Source organism: Meriones unguiculatus, chromosome 15, assembly GCF_030254825.1.
Source record: "Meriones unguiculatus strain TT.TT164.6M chromosome 15, Bangor_MerUng_6.1, whole genome shotgun sequence".
Taxonomy (NCBI): Eukaryota; Metazoa; Chordata; class Mammalia; order Rodentia; family Muridae; genus Meriones; species Meriones unguiculatus.
The window spans coordinates 46069981-46089274 of NC_083362.1; the positions used below are offsets into that span (position 1 = coordinate 46069981).

The window sequence follows — 19294 nt, forward strand, 5'->3', positions numbered from 1 at the left end:
CACCAACCAACTTCTGTGAATATGTAATTCTAGAAACAGCTGGAAACCAACCCACTCCACCCCACCCCCACCCCCACCCCCGCACTCCCTTAGCTATTCGTTTCTTTTCTTGGCTGTGGTACAGACCTGAAATCCTGGGCACTCATGCAGCCTCACTAAAGCGTCACTAATCTACTGTTCAATGACTAAGGAACTGACAACTTGTTGACAGCTTTCAAGGGACAGTTTCCACAGAGGGGGAGGGGACAGTGTTTACCATAAGTAAGAAGGTCGTAGTGAACTTACATGGATGTGCATCATTTGCTAGCTCACTCCCTCATCACATTCACACTTTTCATTTAGTGTTTAACCAACATCAGACAGAGTGTGGATTAAGCCTGTTCAAAGAAGCCAAAGACGCAACACCATCGTTTATAAGATAACCTCCCATTCAGGATGTTAACATCCTTGCTTTTATGGAACAACTTACTACCACGGGCCTTTGCACATAATCAAAATGCTATGTCCAAAAGTTTCCTACAACCCCTCCTTTAGAAATCAAGGCACAGGTGGATAATTGCACATTTAACCACAGATACAGGTTGGGTGTTTAAACCTCAATGCTTGCACTTGCTGAGAAGGAAACAGGATCTATGGACAGGCACAGATGATGTGGTTTAAGTAGATGTGGTTCTCCGTTTATTTCCTCCCAAAAGTTAGGAAGCACTGGCCCCACCCACTCCAGCACCCGGAAATATGTTATCTCTAAATCACTGTGGATCCCTAGGACCTCGATTACTAATGGCAACTGTTCCTTAGCACATTCTTTATTCTCCGGATAGCAGAAACCCTGCAGGTCAGAAATGAGCTATTGCACTCCTGAAGATGGCAAACGTTCCAATGCGTGGCCAGGGGCCGCCTCCAGAGGAGTGGAAATGTACTACAGGTCTCCTGTATACCAGATACCTATAACTACAGAAAAAAAAAAAAAACCCTGAGGTCTCACGAGAGACAAATGCATAATCCAATGCTTCTGTGTCAACCTCTAAAAAACTCACTCTTCAGCAAATGCCTAAGCTTGACACCTATTTCTCCCTCTGGCTTTCTAACTGATGTGCCCTTATGCAGCAATCAGACTACAGGGCTCAGAAGAGTGAATATGATCATTATTATACAGTTTTAACTTGTTTAACTTCCTTTTCTTGATCTTTAAGAACTAGAAAAAACTTCATGATGCTGTTCTGGAAAGGCAGTAAATAAAATGAGTACAATACTTTACTATCTAGAATCCATGGCAACACAACCAGAATAAAACCACTGGCAGGTCCCCTCGGCCAGCCTTAAGTTCCCCATTTCACAACTAACATGATCTGATGTTTATGCACCTTCAATTAAAAACCTTTCAGCTGCTCAGTTAAAGCCCCTTCCTAAACAGGTATCCACAGATATTTCTTTGAAGTTGTTTTTACTATTTCATGAATTATCAAGACAAGAAAATAATTTTGGAAATGGGAATAGAAAACCTAAATTAGTAAGCTCTCAAACCATTATAGGGCCCCAAGTTTAAACAAGCAGTCACAGAAAATATCCCATTATTTGTGGAAACGTTTTATTTATTTCAAAAGAAACATCATGAGTATACTTGCCTCACTCTTTCAAAGCAATGCAAGTGCAGTGTCCAGCATTTGAGTAAGAACACCCTGCTCTATAAACCTACTTAGCTTAGCACAGTGCTCATGGAAAGCAGAAATGTACCATCCAATTACCAAACATAATATGTAAGAGAAAGCACGCACAATTCAATGGACATGAAAAAATAGATCAAAATATTTTGTTTAAAAATATTAAATTCAAGTTATATGGAAATTGTATGCATAAAGTGTAGTGTATAATTAGAAGACCTCTTCAACAGTCACCTCTAGGAACAAATTAACTTGAGTTAAGTTAAACTTACTTAACTTTTTCAAAGTACCTCAAAACTTCACTGCTCGACGTGAAATGCCGTATTTTAACTATTCTGAAGACCACCCTACAGCTCCTACAACACGAACTTCCCTTGTGTGTAGACACAGCTGCTACCAGAACAAAGTAGGGTGCCAATCGACGAACAAAAATGGCCCAATCAGAAGGTCAACGTCTGACCTTTAATTATACTCTTCTTTCCCATCACTTCTTCTCATGTTGTCTTTGGAGAAGAGGCAACTGTGAGCAGCCTGTGGATTCACACTCCATCTGAGAGCTCTCCTGGCCTCCATACAGCGTGGCCAGCACAGGTGGCCCCTCTGCGCCTGTGCCCAGACATCAGTCCTACCCTTGGACTGCCAGAACAGCATTATAAACGTGGCTGAGCAGCTCTAATACTGCAAAAAGGGGAGACTTCTTACTGCTTGCTTGCCTTGGTATCAATTAACCATTTAAATAAAACTTAAAATTAAAAACTAGAACTGCACATAGACAAGCTTAGGAAAATGGAAAGAAAATAATAACCCCAACCACAAAGTCTCCTCCTCTCCTCCCACGTCTCGGCATTCACTCTTCCTGTAATAATCCTAAACATCTACACTGGTTTCCCTTTCCACCCCAAGAACGCTGCTGGAACCAGCACGCTGGAAGCTGTGGGCCACATGGACAGTTTCAAGTCACTTTATCCATCAGGCTGGTCTTTCCTGTTGTCAGTCTGCTCAGCCAGGGTGCTGGAAGCTTCGGGAGAAGGCTGCTGGTGGGGGCCGGCCTGGCTCCCTGCTGAGGGGATAGGCAGGGAAGGCCCCACACATAGTGGAGTCCTTCTCAGCTTGATCACTCGGTGGGGTGGAGACTTCTTGTCAGAGAGGAGCACTTTGACAGGAGGCGGCTGTGTGCCGTGGTTTTCCGAACTCTGGGCATCAGGGGAAGCAGGAGCGTGCCCAGATGCCCCTGTGGCCACAGAGCACTGGGCTGCCCTTCCACAGCTGCCTCTTTGGGACCTGTTTGCTGTAGCCTGAGAGGAGATCTGGGCGGCATTGGCAGGTGACACCCTGACTGAAGCAGAATTCTTGACTTTAATTTGGGTGCTTGTGGAAGGGCCCAAAAATCTGACCGGCTTCGGAGCAGCCCTGCAGTTCACGCCTTCATCCTCTTCGCTGAGGGCTGTCAGCCTCCTGGGGGACACAGAAGCATCGTTTCAGCACTTATACTTTTGGTAGCCAATAAAAAAGTCTCCCAAGTTCACATGCAGGCTTAAGAAAAGAGGCAACGTGTTTATAGATAGCATTCTAGATAGCTACCCGCTTCGTCCCTCATTCCCCACCAAGGTCGGCTTTAAAGTAGCAAGTTTACTAAAGATTGCTTCAGCTCCTTTACAAACTGTATCTTAAAATCCCACATAATTCAACAAGGGAGCGTCTGGAGTGCTGAGTAAGAATTAGACTACATATCACTCTGTTCCCAAGAGCTCTGCTGTGATGCACAGGGTAATCAAGAATATTCTGCACTTTTTCCAAGAACTGCAGAAAGGGAGCTCACAGCCAAATAAATGTTACTCTCCAACTTGAGCTTTAAAAGCCATGCTGACACAGAAAGGGCTGCAAGCCTCAGCGAAGGCGCCTATTTAACTGCTACAGCTGTTTGCCAGTCACTGTCCTGACAGCCAGGAGAATCTGCATGCCCTGAGACACATTTGGGGGAGACTGCTAAACAGTCAAGCTCATGCTAAAAATAGTTCTGAATCTGAAAAGGATTGAACGAATTACTCAAAGACTCCTGAGCTGAGCTGACCATTCATTATAAGCAGCCTAAAAGGAAAACTTGCCAAAATTGACCTTAGCTGTGAAAGTCCTGCCTGTTCCAGCCTGTTTTTCCACCTGAACACACAGAAAGCAGCCAGCCTGCCAGTGCACTTCCTCTCCACAGTACTACTGGCTGCTGGAAACGGCTGCAGCATGGTGAACACCTGTCCTTGGAAACAGAATCACACTCTAGTTTTATAAAAATTTCCATACACAGCAACGAATGTTAATATATAATATACTCAATTTTAAAATGTTACTGATCATAATTACATATCATTTTCATTTATCTTGTCTATGCATAAAAAAATGATGTTTCCCAAAATCCCAGAGAAAAGATCACTGACATCACCATCAACCATTCCTGTCTGCTTTGTTTCCTGTCTCTGTCTTCACTCCACTCTACAACAAGGTCTCCCTACCTCTGTACAATCACCATTTCAGTAGAAGAATTTTTGTTTGGGGGAAGCCGCCAGTAGGATAAATGCCAGTACCCCTGGCTTCAACCTGCAAGATGCCAGTAGCTCCTACAGAGCACAAGCAAAAAGCTCCAAACATTGCTAATTACTTTGGAGAGGAGTACACAAAAAAAAAAAAAAGTCCTTCCCAATTGAGAACCACTGCTCTAGACTCAATGTTTGCTGCTAGTTCAAATGACAAATGATAATGCAATTAATGCCTTTTTAAAATTTATTTATATTTTTATAAATTTCAAATTTCAAGTTTATTCACTTTGTATCCCAGCTGTAGCTCCCTCTCTCATGTCCTCCCAACCCCACCCTCCCTCCCTGATCTCCTCCCATGCCCCTCCCCAAGTCCACTGATAGGGGAGGTCCTTCTCCCCTTCCATCTGACCCTAGTCTATCAGCTCTCGTGAGAACTGTCTACACTGTCTTCCTCTGTGGCCTGGTAAGGCTGCTCCCCCATTAGGGGGAAGTGATCAAAGAGCCCACCACTGAGTTCATGTCAGAGACAGTTCTTGTTCCCAGTGCTAGGGAATCCACTTGGAGGCTGAGCTGCCATGGACTACATCTGTGCAGGGGTTCTAGGGGTTCTAGATTATCTCCATGCCTGGTCCTTGGTTGGAGCACTTTGGGCAAAGTGCAGGGAATCTTATGAAAGAAGGGGGAGATAGGAAGACCTGGAAGGGACAGGAGCTCCACAAGGAGAGCAACAGATCAAAAAATTCTGGGCACAGAGGTCTTTTCTGAGACACTTAATGCCTTTTAAGAAATAAAATGTTTTGCAAAGAGATGTTTACTAAAAACGCAATCAACTTCATTTCTTTGAGCAATCCAAAGAGCAAATGTAGAAAAGCAGTTTGAAACTGCATTTATCAATCAAATTTCCAGAACAAGTGATTGAGAAACAAAAACACCTGATACTATATACAAAACTGGGACATTAAGCCAGTTGCAGAGATACACATCTGTAATCCCAGCACTTAGGGAGGCAGAGGCACATGGATCTCTGTGAGTTCCAGGCCAGCCTGGTCTATAAAGCAAGTCCAGGATAGCCAAGGCTACCCAGAGAAACTCTCAAAAAACAAAACAAAACAAAACAAAAACAATAAAAAATAAATAAAACAGAAAAAAAATCAAAAAAAGAAGTACAATTTTATAGCCACTTAAGACAAAACTAAAAACATAGCCATGGAGTAAATGTAATGCTAATAATTTCAAAAAAATATTATTAAATAAAGATGCTACTTGTGGCAACAGAAAAGAAATTCAGAATAAGCCACAGGAAATTTCAAGTAGTAAGCTTCAGTAGATTTTTTTTCTACTGCCAATAAAGCCTGGAATTTTACTTCTGTGGGAGAAAAATGCCTACCACAGCATTCCCACAGTGTCCACCACTGTTCTTACAGCCACACTCTCCTAATGAAAACATACTTCACATGCACAATTAGAGTATAATCCCCTGCCTTTTCCTAGGTTTGGTATCTATTTATTGAGATCAATATTTTATGTTAATGTAGAATATTCATGTAGGTAATTAATAAGTTTAGTAAAGTCGAGAGTTAATACTCATTTCCCCTGTATGGTGGTAACAAAAATATATCAACTCCGGATTTTAAAACAAAATATAATCACAGATAACCTCTTTCGAATTGGGGCCATATGGCGCAGGCTTCCATGTAAAGGGCGCTCTTCCAACGTCCAGCACTCTATGAGCTCATGGGGCACACGCCAGTAGCTTACACCTTGAAGACAAAGAATTAAGAGAGCCACAAGTAAACACTCTGTCAACTAAGACTGGCCAGAGTTGTCTGTATCTTGTTCCTCTCACATGATGACCAGAACAAAGGTGTGCACAACAGAAACGGGAAATGCTTCCTAGAAGCCTCAGGACAGTAGACTGACACAGGTCATGAGCTGGGTCCAAGAAAAGCTGGCTTCGAGCCAGGCCTCTGTGGCTGCCTAGCTGAGAGAGTGGCTCAACTGCATGCTCTAGTGACTGAATGTATGCTGCTTAAAGACACAGGCTCTGACCCTACACTGGATCCCACTGTCACTCACCAGTGTGACCTTGGGGAAGCTATTTTTCTCCTCACAGAGTTTCATTTTCTGGGTGAAATGCTAATCATACAGTATGTACTCCCTGCATGGCTGCTGTGATCCAAGAAAAAATGACTAAGGTAATGAACACAAGATGCTTACAATAGGCTCGGCACTCTGAAAGCCTTTGTTTGGTGCTTTACAGACAGCTGCAGTGTTGGTAAAAGTGGAAAGGATGTTTACAGCAGCGGTTACACCACTGCTGTCTGCTGCACTGGGCTACTGTGACCATCAAACTGGGTGCATTTGTGAACCCCCCTACAAACCACTGTCACCAGATATGGCTCGGTAGTTATCAGCACTCGCTGCTCTTGAAGGAGACGATGGCAAGTTCACAGCACCCATGTCAGGCAGCTCACAAATGCCTGAAACTCCAGCTCCAGGGAACCCTCACAACCATTTTGGCATCTGCTGGTACCTGCATACATACAGGCGCGCGGGCGCGCACACACACACGCGCACACACACGCGCACACACACATACACGCACACACACACACACAAATTTAAATCTTTAAAACAAGAATAATCTGATCTAATAATCAAGCCAAGATTTTAGCTGAATTCATTCTATGTTTTAAATCTGATACACTTCTGATGCAAAGTTTAAAATGTATCCTTATGAGCCTCCAAAGTACTATGCTGGTGAAAGAAGTTGGACATAAAAGATCACATATTTTAATGATCCCATTTATATGAAATATCCAAGACAGGTAGACACTGAGACAGAAAGAAGAAGGAGTTTATGAGGGGCTGCAAGAGAGCATGGAGGAGAGCACTGGGGTTCCCTCTGAGAGGATGGAATGTTGTGGAACTAGACAGCTGATGGCTGCTGAACAAGGTCTATGCAGCAGAGCCACTGCTGTACACATTTTAAACCAGTTTACTCTACACCACCTGACTTCACCTCAATCAAAACATAAAATTATACAGACACGTGCCCAAAAATACTTAAATAATAATCTTCAATAAAAATTGTTTGGTTTTGGTATTTTTTGTTTTGGTTTTTGGAGACAGGATTTCTCTGTGTAGCCTTGGCTGTCCTGGACAGAGATCCACCTGCCTCTGCTTCCCAAGTTCTGGGATTACAGGTATGTGCCATCATTGCCTAACAATTATTTGGTTTTTTACAGTAATTGCTTTTAGGTCTCCACAATGAGATCTGTGTCTTTTTTAATCATTAAAGTTCTGGTTAAGCATGACCATCTGAGTAAAGTGAGCATCTAAAATTCATATATAACGGGATATCCAATACTCACGGCCAACACTCTGCAACTATTTGACTACTATTCCCAAACCTGTCTCTTCTACCACAAAAGCATACCTAAACCTGGTCCATGAAGTTTGCCTGATTTTTCAGGTTAAATTTATGATAAAATTTACATAAAATAAAAGTTACCTTATTTTTCTAGTTTTTCAAGACAGGGTTTCTCTGTGTAGCCTTGGCTGTCCTGGACTCACTTTGTAGACCAGGCTGGCCTCGAACTCTCAGAGATCCACCTGCTTCTACCACCCAAACTGCTGGGAAGAGTTTACTTCTTTTTAAAGACACGGTTCAGTGAATTTTGACAAATGACCAGTCATTCACCTGTCATGCCTACAAGTTTCCTCACACCACTTCCCACTTGGTGCTCTCCCTTCCAGCCCTAGTTTCTCTTCTCCAGAATGGAATATCATTCATGCTTGTGTCTGGCTTCTTTAATGTGTTATGTCAAGATTTATCCACGCTGATATATTGAAAAACATGCATTTGTATGTGTATGTGCATACACGTGTGCACGGTATACATACATACACATGCATGCATGAATTTGTCACTGCAACTTGTTTAGGCAATGCTTTTTACCCCTGGTGTTCTGAAACAGCTCACTGCTACACAGTCCAGCCGGCTGGCCTTGAGTTGGCAATCCTCCTGCCTCTGCCTCCCAGTGCTAGGATTACAAGCTGGAGTTACCATACTCAAAGGTATACAGCCTTTTCTTTCCAGCCTATAAATAATTCACACTCATTGTACATAATGTACAAAGTCTAGAGAAGTAGACAGATAAAAATCAAGGACTAGAGACATAGTTCAATTGGTAGAGTACTTGCCTTGCAAAGGCCCTTGGTTTTGATCCCCAGAAACAACCTCCAAAACAGAAAGTAAAAATCACTCCTAATCCAAAAACCAGGAATGATAATTCAAAATGCATTAGCACATTTTCATTTCAGTATTTTTTTTTTCGAACAGAATCTAGCTATCTAAACCAGGTTGCTCTAAAAGTCACTATATAGCCCAGGCTAGCCTTTAACTCAGTGAGCCTGCTGTTTCAGCCTCTTAAGTGCTGAAAGTACAGGAGAAAGCCACCAGGTCCAACCAATTCTAGTCTTTTTTTTGTTCTCTCTGTGTGTGTGTGGACACAGACATGGCAGAGTCCATGCTGGAGGCCAGAGGACAAGTTGCAAGAGTCAGTCCCCTCCTCCCACCATGTGGACTCTAGGAATTGAACGGGTGTCATCTGGCTTGGTGAAAGCACCTTTCCCTGCTAAGCCTCCTTTTCATCCATCTTTTGTTTAGTTTAGAAGCACACTTAGAACATTGCCAGCAACACAGCAGGGCTAATAAACTTATTTATTAAATACACATAGCTGAGAGAACCATACTTGCAGTCACTAGTAATATGTAGTAACTCAGTATCACCTTATGGTGATAGACTCCTGGCACACTTAAAAGGTATACTCCTAGAAAGGAGGAGGAAGGGGGCAAATGAAAGGGGAGGGAGGGACAAAACAAGGGCTGCAGAGATACAAAGAGATGCCACATTCACACTTTGTGTTGTTATGGAAAAGTGGCTGGAGGTTGACTGCAGGGTGAGGTAAGCCTATAATCCCAGGACTCAAGAGGCAGAAGCAGAAGACTGCCCCAGCTACACTAGGCTACACCTTAAGCTCCAGGTCAGCCTCTGATATACTATAGTGGAAGACCTTGTCTCAAAAAGTAAAAGAGAGGGGGGCCACTCATGTCCATGAAATGAAAGGTTTTCACTGTACCTTTTCCTTCCCAAGCATCAAAGGCATCCATCATTTTCTTCAACTCGGCTACAGAGTAATAGCTCCAAATGTACTGAACATTATTCCCCGCCTCTCTAGAAACATTGCAAAAATGTAATGAAAATTTACTATTTATGTGTGAATGTATCTATATATATCCAACTAATACACGCTCAATAAATACTTGATAACTAAGACCACGTTGTTCCTCTATGACCCTAAGATGGGTATAAATTTGATCACCTTTTAATGATAGTTTTTGTCAATTCCACAGTATGAAAATACGCCAATATATTCTAACACATTTTTAAAAGCATTTATACATAGCTGGGCATAGTGGTACATGCCTTTAATGCCAGCACTTGGGAGGCAGAGGCAGGCGGATCTGAGTTCCAGGCAACCCAAGGCTATATAGTGAGACCATGTCTCAAAAACAAACAAACAAAACCAATAAAACAGAGCCAGCTAACTCTAGTTAGAAAAGACCCAACTTTTCTGACATTCTCCTAGCACCATGCCAGGTGCTTGGAGGCCTTTTGGACATCACTGTCTGTAATGACTTCAGAAACAACAATGCTTCCAGCCACCTGAAAGCAAGCTGCTGCGGGTTTGGGTACTGACGAGTATGTGGCCCACTTCAATCTCCAACAGAATGTACGGAAGATGGAAAATGTGTTGAGTAACTTGACCAATACAAGTTTACAGGGACCTCACAGGAGGACCAGCTTTAAGAACTTAACACGTTCATGTCATAGAAGCCTAAATCCGAAAGGGAATAGGAACAAAGCAGAGTCTGGGCCCAGGTCAAGCGGTGGGCCTGGTGACTCTAGGCTAGTGCTTGTGACCCCCACTGTGGTCCAGGGGAAAAATTAGGCAAGTGGCTCTTCTTTGTTTTAGCCCTAAAAAGGCCTGTCCTGAGACTTGAGGCAGCGCACTGAGGAGCACTGTTCTTGATCTTGCAAAAGGCCCAGGGCTGCCGTCTGAACGCTCACCTGGTCCTGCAGCAGCCATCCCACAGCTCTGAGGGCACTGTGCACTGAGCCACACCCACAGCCTCTTGTAGTCCAGCACAGTATCTTACTCAATAACAATCTTAAAATTATTAAAAGATACAAGGCTTTATTTTGTTCTTTTTCACATTTAATTTTGAACATACCTTTTGAAAATGCTTTTACTATGAATTCTTCCTCCCAGCTGCTTGTCGATGGCATCTGTCCCGTCAGTTTTTGTAGCATAGACACCAATAATTCTACTCTCACAGCTTGCACCAGATGTGTTAAGATAGTGGAGAACCCAAACTGTTGGCCTATTGCAAACTAAGCCATATGACTCGCAGAAGTCTGTTAAAGCCTAAAGCAAACACATATATATATAAACTTAGATTTAGTTATCAAATAAAAGATATATGTGCTAGATTACTTTCACATCAAGTTAAAATTTGAGCTGCTCAAAGAAGAAATTTAAAAAAATCATGAATTTTAACATAGTCTACAGACATGAATGTAATAAATTGGAGGTTTTCTTCCTTTACAAAAACAAGACAAAACAACAACAAAAAACCTCAACAACTCTCATTCAACAACTCTTCATTTAGAGACTACTTCTGCAAACTAAATTTCTCTTTTATCCCTTCTTTTGGCTCACTCTCAATTTTACAATCTTCATAGCATAACTACAAGTTAGATCTTCCCTTTCTCCAGAATATTTTCTCAAATTTCTCACTTAACTTTCATTTTTTTTTCTATTAGGTGGCTCCACAGCTGGTCCTTACTTTGAACTCCAAACTCCAATGCTGAACTGATCAAATGAACTTGTTCTATACTGCAAGGTAGCTATGGTGAGGTCCAACATAGTGTCTGAACTCATCTGGCATTTCCACACTTATGTCATTCATTTGCTTGCGTATTAACTACCCACTATCTACCCAGCACTCTTACATCCTGCAGACGTGACAGTGAACAAGAGAAAAGGTCCAAATTCACAGCTGAGGCAGAAGACAGACACCCTGAGCTATCGGCACACCGTGTCCTAAGTCCAGCCATGACAACAGAAGTAGCTCCTCCCCACACTGTGGCAAAGACCTTCCCTGGGAGGAATGGCATGCTGCTCTACATGCCTTCGGGACAAGCATCTCTGTCAGCTCTATCCTCCGTCAGGTCCTCAGTGTCTGCGAGAGCAGGTGATATGCAGAAGACTCCTACTGCTCACCTACTCAGTAATGAAGCCAGGGTCCTCACATGTCTTGCACTTTCATTTAACACTGCTAACAAACTCATCTACTGGTCTTGAACAATATGTGTGCACATATGAGAACTCCAAATTACACTATATACTGTTCCAGGGCAAGAACTGGATTCCATTTCTTGGCTCCACACAGCCTCCTTACATGTCACAATTGAAATGAACTTCTGCTGGCTGCTGGAATAAATGCAGGCACACTTCATCCTTCTTCAGTGTAAACCAGGAGGCAAGAGCTATAGAGCTGGAATTCAGAAGGTGAGTGCTAACCTCTCTAATCCTCCAGCGATGCTGTAGCCCTATCCTGCCATTTAGAAAGTAGCATGATCAAGACTATGACTTGGCGATTAAATTATGAAACATCACAGAATCCATCCCATGCAAATCCCTAAATGGGATCTTTTGCTGCACTTGTAAGAACCAACCACCTATCAGTTTGCTTCCAGAACTAACAGCCAGCTCTAAAGCTCAAATCAGTTCATCTCAACTTTCAGCGTCAACAACTACCTACAGAAATAATTTTTCTATGTGCTAAATATCAACAAATATAATACCCACTAATAGGACATATGTAACAAAGCTTTTCATGCTGTGTAAAGATATTTAAAATGTGATATAAAATAGAAACGTCTTTTTAAAAGCTTTGCTGATCTCAACTTGACAAACTGCTATACTCACTAGGTCAGTAAAAGTTTATTACTTAGCATAAAACATAAAAACAAGTTATCATAAAAAATGAAATATCATTCTATCCTCATTAATGATAGTATTTCTCTAATTTAAAAAAGAACTTCATAAGCCAAGCATATTGGTATACGCCTTTAATCCCAACACTCAGGAGGCAGAGGCTGGTGGATCTCTGTGAGTTCAGGGCCAGCCTGGTCTACATAGCCAGTTCCAGGACAGCAGGGTCACACAGTAAGACCTTGTCTCAAAACAACTCCAGAAGAATAGTTCTGTTAAAAAAGAATCAAAAAATTTACATCTTCACTGAGGTATATAAACTTAATAAAGCTTTTTCTCCTAGAATTAATTCTGGCCTGCAAGAATGAAAAGACGTAATTAAGAAACATGTTGAAAACTGATCACAAACTGCCTCAGACTTGGGATATGTGACATGACACACTATGCAAAATAACATATTTGCAACAGTAACATATTGCTTTGTGCATAATAAATGTATTTTAAAACTTGAGAAAATGCCAAGACCTTTTTAAGTTCTATATTTGACCTTAAAGAATATGTCTCCATCTCATTGGCCAAGTGGTCAGACAGGCTGTATGGGTAAGGGATGCCAAAGTAGTCAGCCTCTTCCTGCAGGGCGGCTCGAGTCTGTTCATCCATAGGAGTCTGAACCTCGCCATGGAGATAGTCCAAAATGTATTTGAATAGATGTCCATCGCGGTCTATAATACATGCCCCTAGAAAACAGTTGTGCAGAGTCATATGAGGAGTAGTAAGAAGTCAAAATGGGTCCAATGCCCTTTACAGTCATGCTCTTTCTCACAAGAGTTAACATATAGTGTGGAAGTGGGTCCAGTCCGTCAAATGAAGCTACACTTCTCCAGCGTCCCTGCCACAGCAAACAGGGTGCATGGCTCTCCTCAACTTAGAAGCAGGTAATGTTCTAACAGCTGAATTATTGGGGGGAAATACCTGCATTTCTAGAACACTGTAAATAATTCTGAATACAAACATACATGACCTGCTACCATGCCTGACTGTACAGGTATACTGTATAGACAGGAACCAGGCCCAGGGACCAAGTAAGGCTGAAAGCAAACCCACACTTCAAGCCTTCAGCCATGTATCCTATCACAGAACTAACTGTACCCTTCTAGATAAATGAGTTCCCTTCTCTAACTTGCACAACAACAACAACAAAAACCTGTATGAGTTAGCCTCTGTATTCTCAGCCCCACATAGTAAAATGCAGCTCACTTGGCTCTTCAGATGCCAACACTATCATCCCAATAGAGTCAACTGCAAGAGCTCAGACTCTGGAAGGAAGGATGCTGACCCCTCACCCCAGCACGGCTGGACCAGGACAGGCAAGAGTGTCTGTGCTTGCCCCTATGCCTATTGTCTGACTGTTAGCAGTAACACATGCCTGAGATCTCTGGCGCTAGCTGTGTACTATCTTTGGGAGTATATTTGGAAGCTGTACTCTATATTTGGGTTAGTTCCTTTGGAGTGTGAGAATCTAGATTTTTTTAAAAAGGAAGAAACGCTGTCAGGAGTGGCAACATTCCAACAGTTCCCAGCACTCGGGAGGTGATGGCAGGAACAATGCTCTGAGGTTTGAAGCCAGCCTGGGCAACACTGTGAGGTCCTATCGCAAAAGCAAACATTTTAAAGTAATTTTTAAAAACAAGAAATGCTATGCTGGCACTGCACATGACGAGAGACTTTCCTTAAGATGACTCAGCAGAATTAAAAAGAAAAAGGCCTTGATGTAATGGTTATCGAGGAGTTCAATCCCCACTCCAATGCCCTTTTATTTTTCTTGCAGTAATGGACACAGATCCTTCTCTCTCTTGGTATTTAGAAAAGTCAGGAAATGAAACCGGAGCAGAGAATGGAACTCAGTCTCCGCTTCACTCCTCCCATCAACAGTCTTTCTTCCAGGTGGATGTCAAGCCCTCAGTATAGCCACTAGGTTATTCTCTGCTTTCAACCATCAGTGGTTGGCAAGGCAGTTTCTTCATGCCCAGGACATCTCCATCCCTCCCCTCTAACATAGAAGCCTATTGCTCTGGGGCTTACACACACAGGGGAAAAAATATACAGAGCTGTCTGACACCCTCTTGACAATCCCCAGCAGGTTCTGTGACTGCCACAGTACTCAAAGGAAAGAGACCAACCCCAGAACCTTAACTTTACCATATAGTTCTCTGCTCAATGACCCACAATGTGAACCTCATTTCTCAACCACACATACCAGCTCACACAAAACTGCATGGCTACAGCAAGCATTGAGTGGAGCACTGACTCTACAATGGATGATCTGCCAGCTATGAGGATGGTTGCTTCTCCAGGGAAGAACACAGAGAGATGCTAATATATAACCAGCCTCAATACCATCACTCGAATGTCACATTAAAGTAAAGACTTTGAAAGTACAGCTAATCTTCATCATTTGGCCATAGTTGGCCCTTATTCCACCTCGCTCCTTTATAACGTTAGGAGTGGCACCACAAATGTTAGAAACTGGTATTTAATGTCTCTATGTACTTAATGAATCTCCATACAGTCCTAATGAACGCAGTAATTAGTCGGCTAATATAATACATTCCAACACAATTAAGAAAATCAAAAGGAGTTTAAAAGACTCCCACCCTAATGAATAGACACATGCATGCTCCAGACTTCAGACATTTACCGGATTCATCTGTTTTTAGAGGAAAGCGGCCACTAAACATAGATGCCAGCATAGAGTCCTTGAAGCGGCACAAAGACTCACGCCGGGCCGTGTAAACGCAGCCACCCACATTCAGCCGAAGAATATCCAGCACTTCCGCTTCACGGCCTGCCATTGCTCCCTCGGACACCTAAAAGTTGGCCTTACACTTGCAAAAACTTCAAAATAATCGCAGTCCCAGACCTCTGTAAAAACAAAGGATAAGTATCACTGACCTTGACGAAGACAAATAAGATATATATTTAATATGATTTTAATAGATCCTATTTCACATGCTATGAAAGACATCTGGGACAAAAATTGTCAGGAAAAATTGTGTTCGAGGATTTTAAGTATTCAGTAATTGTACATCACAGTTGATAAAATGACAGTTTAAAGGATTATACAAGATAATGCATGGTCAGGCCCATGTAAAGCAAAGGTAAGGCATGCCTGTGATCCTTGGCACTCATGTATGTTTTTAACAAGTCTGAAGGAACCATCTAGACTGTAGAGACCAAAGTATAACATGGAGAGCCACAGGGCTTTGCCACTTCCGATCTCTGGGTTCTTAGGTAAATTGCTTATCTTCATTTTCTTATTTCCTTATCTATAAAATGGAGGCAGCAATGGTCCAAAGATCTCCAGAAAAGTAATTAAGGTAACAGGTAAAAAGCATGATGCACTATACTTAATCATACAAAACTTTCCTTAAGGTACATACACGCTGAGGAACTTAAACTTCGGAGACTAAAGAAACAGAAGAGTAGAAACTAAGGAAAACTGTAATCTTTAAGTTGTAGTAGTTGCATAACTAAGCGATATAACATTCATTAAGCAAGGTCAGAATTCTACTCATACCAAGGGCTAGAGAGATGGCCAAGTGGTTAAGAGCATGGCTATTCCCGATAAAGACCCAGGTTCAATTCCCAGTACTATATGGCTCACAACGGTCTGGGATTCCAGTTCCAAGTGACCTAATGCCCTCCTCTGGCCTCGGTGGGCACTGCATGCACATGACACACAGAGAGGGAGGCAAAACACCCGTAAGCACAAAAATAAATAAAATGTTCAAAAGTGAATTCTGTTCACACAAGTAGCCAGAGTGTTCTAGATCTACAGATGACAACTTGTCAGTCATCAGGCTCTTTCATTCATAAACGGCCAAAGCTTTGGGGAAAGTTTTCAAAGTTTCTGCATCCATTTTGAAGACTGTTATTCTCTATGAAATCTGAAATGGGCTGTAAAAACATACTCTCTCCACTGACAACCCGCAGAATCTATATTTTCGTAGCAAGTCTCAAAAGGGCTGCCAAATTCAATTACCGCCATGCCGATTCAGTGTTCCTGACTGACCAGTAAAATGAGAGGAGAGCATTAGAATCTAAGGAAGGCCAACAGACAGAATCCATTAGGGACCCAACAAGGTTCAGGCCTTCAAAACCACTTACTGGTGTGTGCCCTCGCTGCCTTAAAGACCTGGCAATCAGTCCTGAGGTACACCAATCAGTCATAAGGCGTGGGACCAAACGGGTTCACACTGCTAATTACGTGCTCCCTAGAATTCTATTTCTTGCAAGTTCTTTCCGTGCAAAGTTGGAATCCTTGCACAAACTCTTACCCATAAGGCCAAGAAAAGGGCGGGTATCATTCTCGATAAATCCCATTTACTGAATGCTTACTCTGTAGCAGACACGGTGAACAGACACTAGACAAACATTACTTTATCATACAAGAATTACTGTCCCCACTGACACATGGGAACAGTGCGGGGGGGGGCGGGGGGGGACCTCACTGGTGTGTGTGGTGTCCACACAGACTTGCCTGTGAGTAAGCCGTGGGGCCGCTCACAACCCAGAGCAGCCAGGTGAACCTGAGGGCCCAGCTTCAGGTTCTGATGTATGCACCCACACACCATCCATCCCTTTAACACAGCTCCACCTCCGTGGCTCTTGAGTTAGGCCCTTCACTCACTATCTGCTGCTATCTGGGGACCGCAGCCCAAGGCTAGCCCCTGTGGCGGCACTCCTCGGGAGGCAGCCACGGAGGCCTCTGTGGTGCGAAGGCCCATCTGCACCAAACCGTCGAGGACGTTTGCTCAAGGGCCAGACTCCCGGCCGCAGCGGGGTCTGGTTCCAAAAGTCTGAGCGGCGGGGATGCGCGCGCCGACTCCGCGTTGAGCAAGCCAGCTCAGGGGCCTCACGCCCCTCCGCCAAGCCGGACAAAACCCGGAAGGGTGGGGATCACGAGGCCCCCACCGAGGACTTCCTGGACCGGAGAACCCTGATTCGGTCCACGCAGGAACCCGCAGCCCAAGGCTCCCCGGTCCTAAGACAGGCGGGCCGGGACGCCCTCGGGAAGCCCACTCCCACCCCCGAGGCTTCGGGGCCTGCCACCCACCGGACGCCCGGGTCCTCCACACCGAGGGGCGGAGCGGCGACCGCCTACTGACCTGCGCCGGCCGCCAGGACCTCAGCGCAGCCGCCGAAGCCGCGGGGCCGGACGCGGAAGTACACCGTCGCCCGCTCGGATGCTCCGCGACTGGCGGAACCGAGCCGCCCCGCGTCGCCCCCGTGCGGCCCCGACGCGCACTGCGCCCGAGTGTGGAAGCGAGGCCTCGCCCCGGATACGCCCCGCCCCCGGGACGCGCTGGCCACGCCCCCAAGAATATTCTCGAACTATCTAGGCCCCGCCCTGGTCCTCCGGAGGAGGAGAGAGTTGTCTTCCAGCCCAGGGGCAGAGCCACTCGCTCCGTTGATCAACGTATAGAACTTGGGTGTATCCATTTGCAGAGTGTGTGGCTTTCAAAGCCTTTTCACGCGGTAATCTTTAGCCTATGACAACTGTAAAAGGTGATGGTCTCTAAAACTATTTTCCTATTAGGTCTCTGGAAATGTCATACCTCAGAATTAGATGGTAGTTTTATTCTTGTTACAGAAAGGAAGACTGAGGCAGGACAAACATTCTTCCACATCTGGCACCGCACCTTATAGAACTACTTAATTTCTTCTTAATAACAACCTCCCCCACCCTCAGTTCCTTTCGCCTTCCAACTGCATGCTACCTTCACCTCATTTCGAGATGAATGACACAGTCCTGTTTTCCAGGCACTCCACGGAGTCCATACTAGATTCTGAGTAAAAAAGTTGGTTGAAAAATAAGACACTGCAATGCAGCTTCTATAAGCTTGCCCTCCATGAAGGAGTGGGACTCTACAGTCAGCTCTCATCAGCTCGGTATTTCACACTCTTTTTCAGTGTGCCTACTGAGCTCCGTGTAGGCACACGATGAAAAGGGTCTGGAACAGAAGAACTCATTCTTTTCTATGGCTGCTATTCCTTTGTAATGACTAGAAAAGGGGAGGAATGGAAGATGAGGGTGGATATGAAGGATGTCTGGCACCCATTCCACAATCCAAGGCAAGTCCAAGTAGAGAGAACAAGGAGGGCATGTGCCGAAAGGTTCTGGGATTGCCCCATGCTGCACCTACCTGGAAGTTGCTATGTAGCCCAAGGAGGCCTTGAACCCACAGAGGTCTGTCTGCTTGTGGCTCTGCAGGCTGAAATTAAAGGCAGGTGCTACTACAGGCCTAGGAGGAATACGCATATCTTTCTACATGACCCTGTGAGTATGCAGGGTGTGGGAGATGGGATGCAGGTAACCGCTTAACCGCTTGATGGTGTCCAGAACCTGGACCAGAGCATGAGGATAAGCTGGAAGTGAAAGCTGCCCAGCCAGATCATTGGCTGCCTCTCTGGTTGCACTGTTCCTTGCCTTCCAAACACACATACATGTAGGCCAGCGATACGAGGTCTTGTCTGAATCACTGAAACATCCTTGAATCACCTGAAGTCACAAGAGGCCCTCCACCCCCTTCCATTTATCCTTGAAATGCTCCTGGATTTTCTTTTTAAATTAATCTGATCCAATTCCTCATCCGCAGCACCACTAGACTTCTCTAGGGCTCCTCTTCCATTGTCCAGAAGGTCAGCCATTGTAGGCTGGCATTCAAGGTCCATCATTGGACTTCTGGTTTTTCAACCTTTCCATCATGTAACCCTTTGAGCCCATGTTCCCTGCATCCCAGCAGTTTTTAACTACTTCCACAGACATGGGTCAGCCTGATGAATTCCAACTTCGTTTCAGGCCTTTTGTTGCAGTCTTGCTCTTCCTGAAGGCTGTCTTCTCCTTCCTTAGCTGTTCCTTACTTTGGAATTCTTCCACAGGACCTTAGGCACTCTCCTTTACCATCTTCTCAGCTCAATGTGCAGGAATGGCTCATCTGTTTTCCTGCATTCTCCTCTGATAAAAGATAAACTGCC

At 44.0% G+C, this 19294-nt stretch overlaps 1 protein-coding gene across 3 annotated transcripts; it reads right to left on the reverse strand.

The window, feature by feature from the left end:
* Positions 1 to 1571: 1571 nt before the first annotated feature.
* On the reverse strand, positions 1572 to 17580 carry Kctd18 (potassium channel tetramerization domain containing 18). 3 transcript variants are annotated; one of them, XM_021658110.2, is made up of 7 exons: positions 17425 to 17580; positions 14955 to 15178; positions 12782 to 12993; positions 10491 to 10684; positions 9335 to 9429; positions 5847 to 5949; positions 1572 to 3116 (listed from the first exon to the last, which is right to left on the reverse strand). In XM_021658110.2, the coding sequence occupies exons 2-7, from the start codon at positions 15106 to 15108 to the stop codon at positions 2624 to 2626; spliced, it is 1251 nt and encodes a 416-aa protein (XP_021513785.1). In that variant the 5' UTR covers positions 15109 to 15178; positions 17425 to 17580; the 3' UTR covers positions 1572 to 2623. The 3 variants fall into 3 exon arrangements, with proteins under 3 accessions (XP_021513785.1, XP_021513784.1, XP_060224375.1); XM_021658109.2 differs by having other exon boundaries at positions 17373 to 17541; XM_060368392.1 differs by lacking the exon at positions 17425 to 17580 and adding an exon at positions 16797 to 17356.
* Positions 17581 to 19294: the final 1714 nt, after the last annotated feature.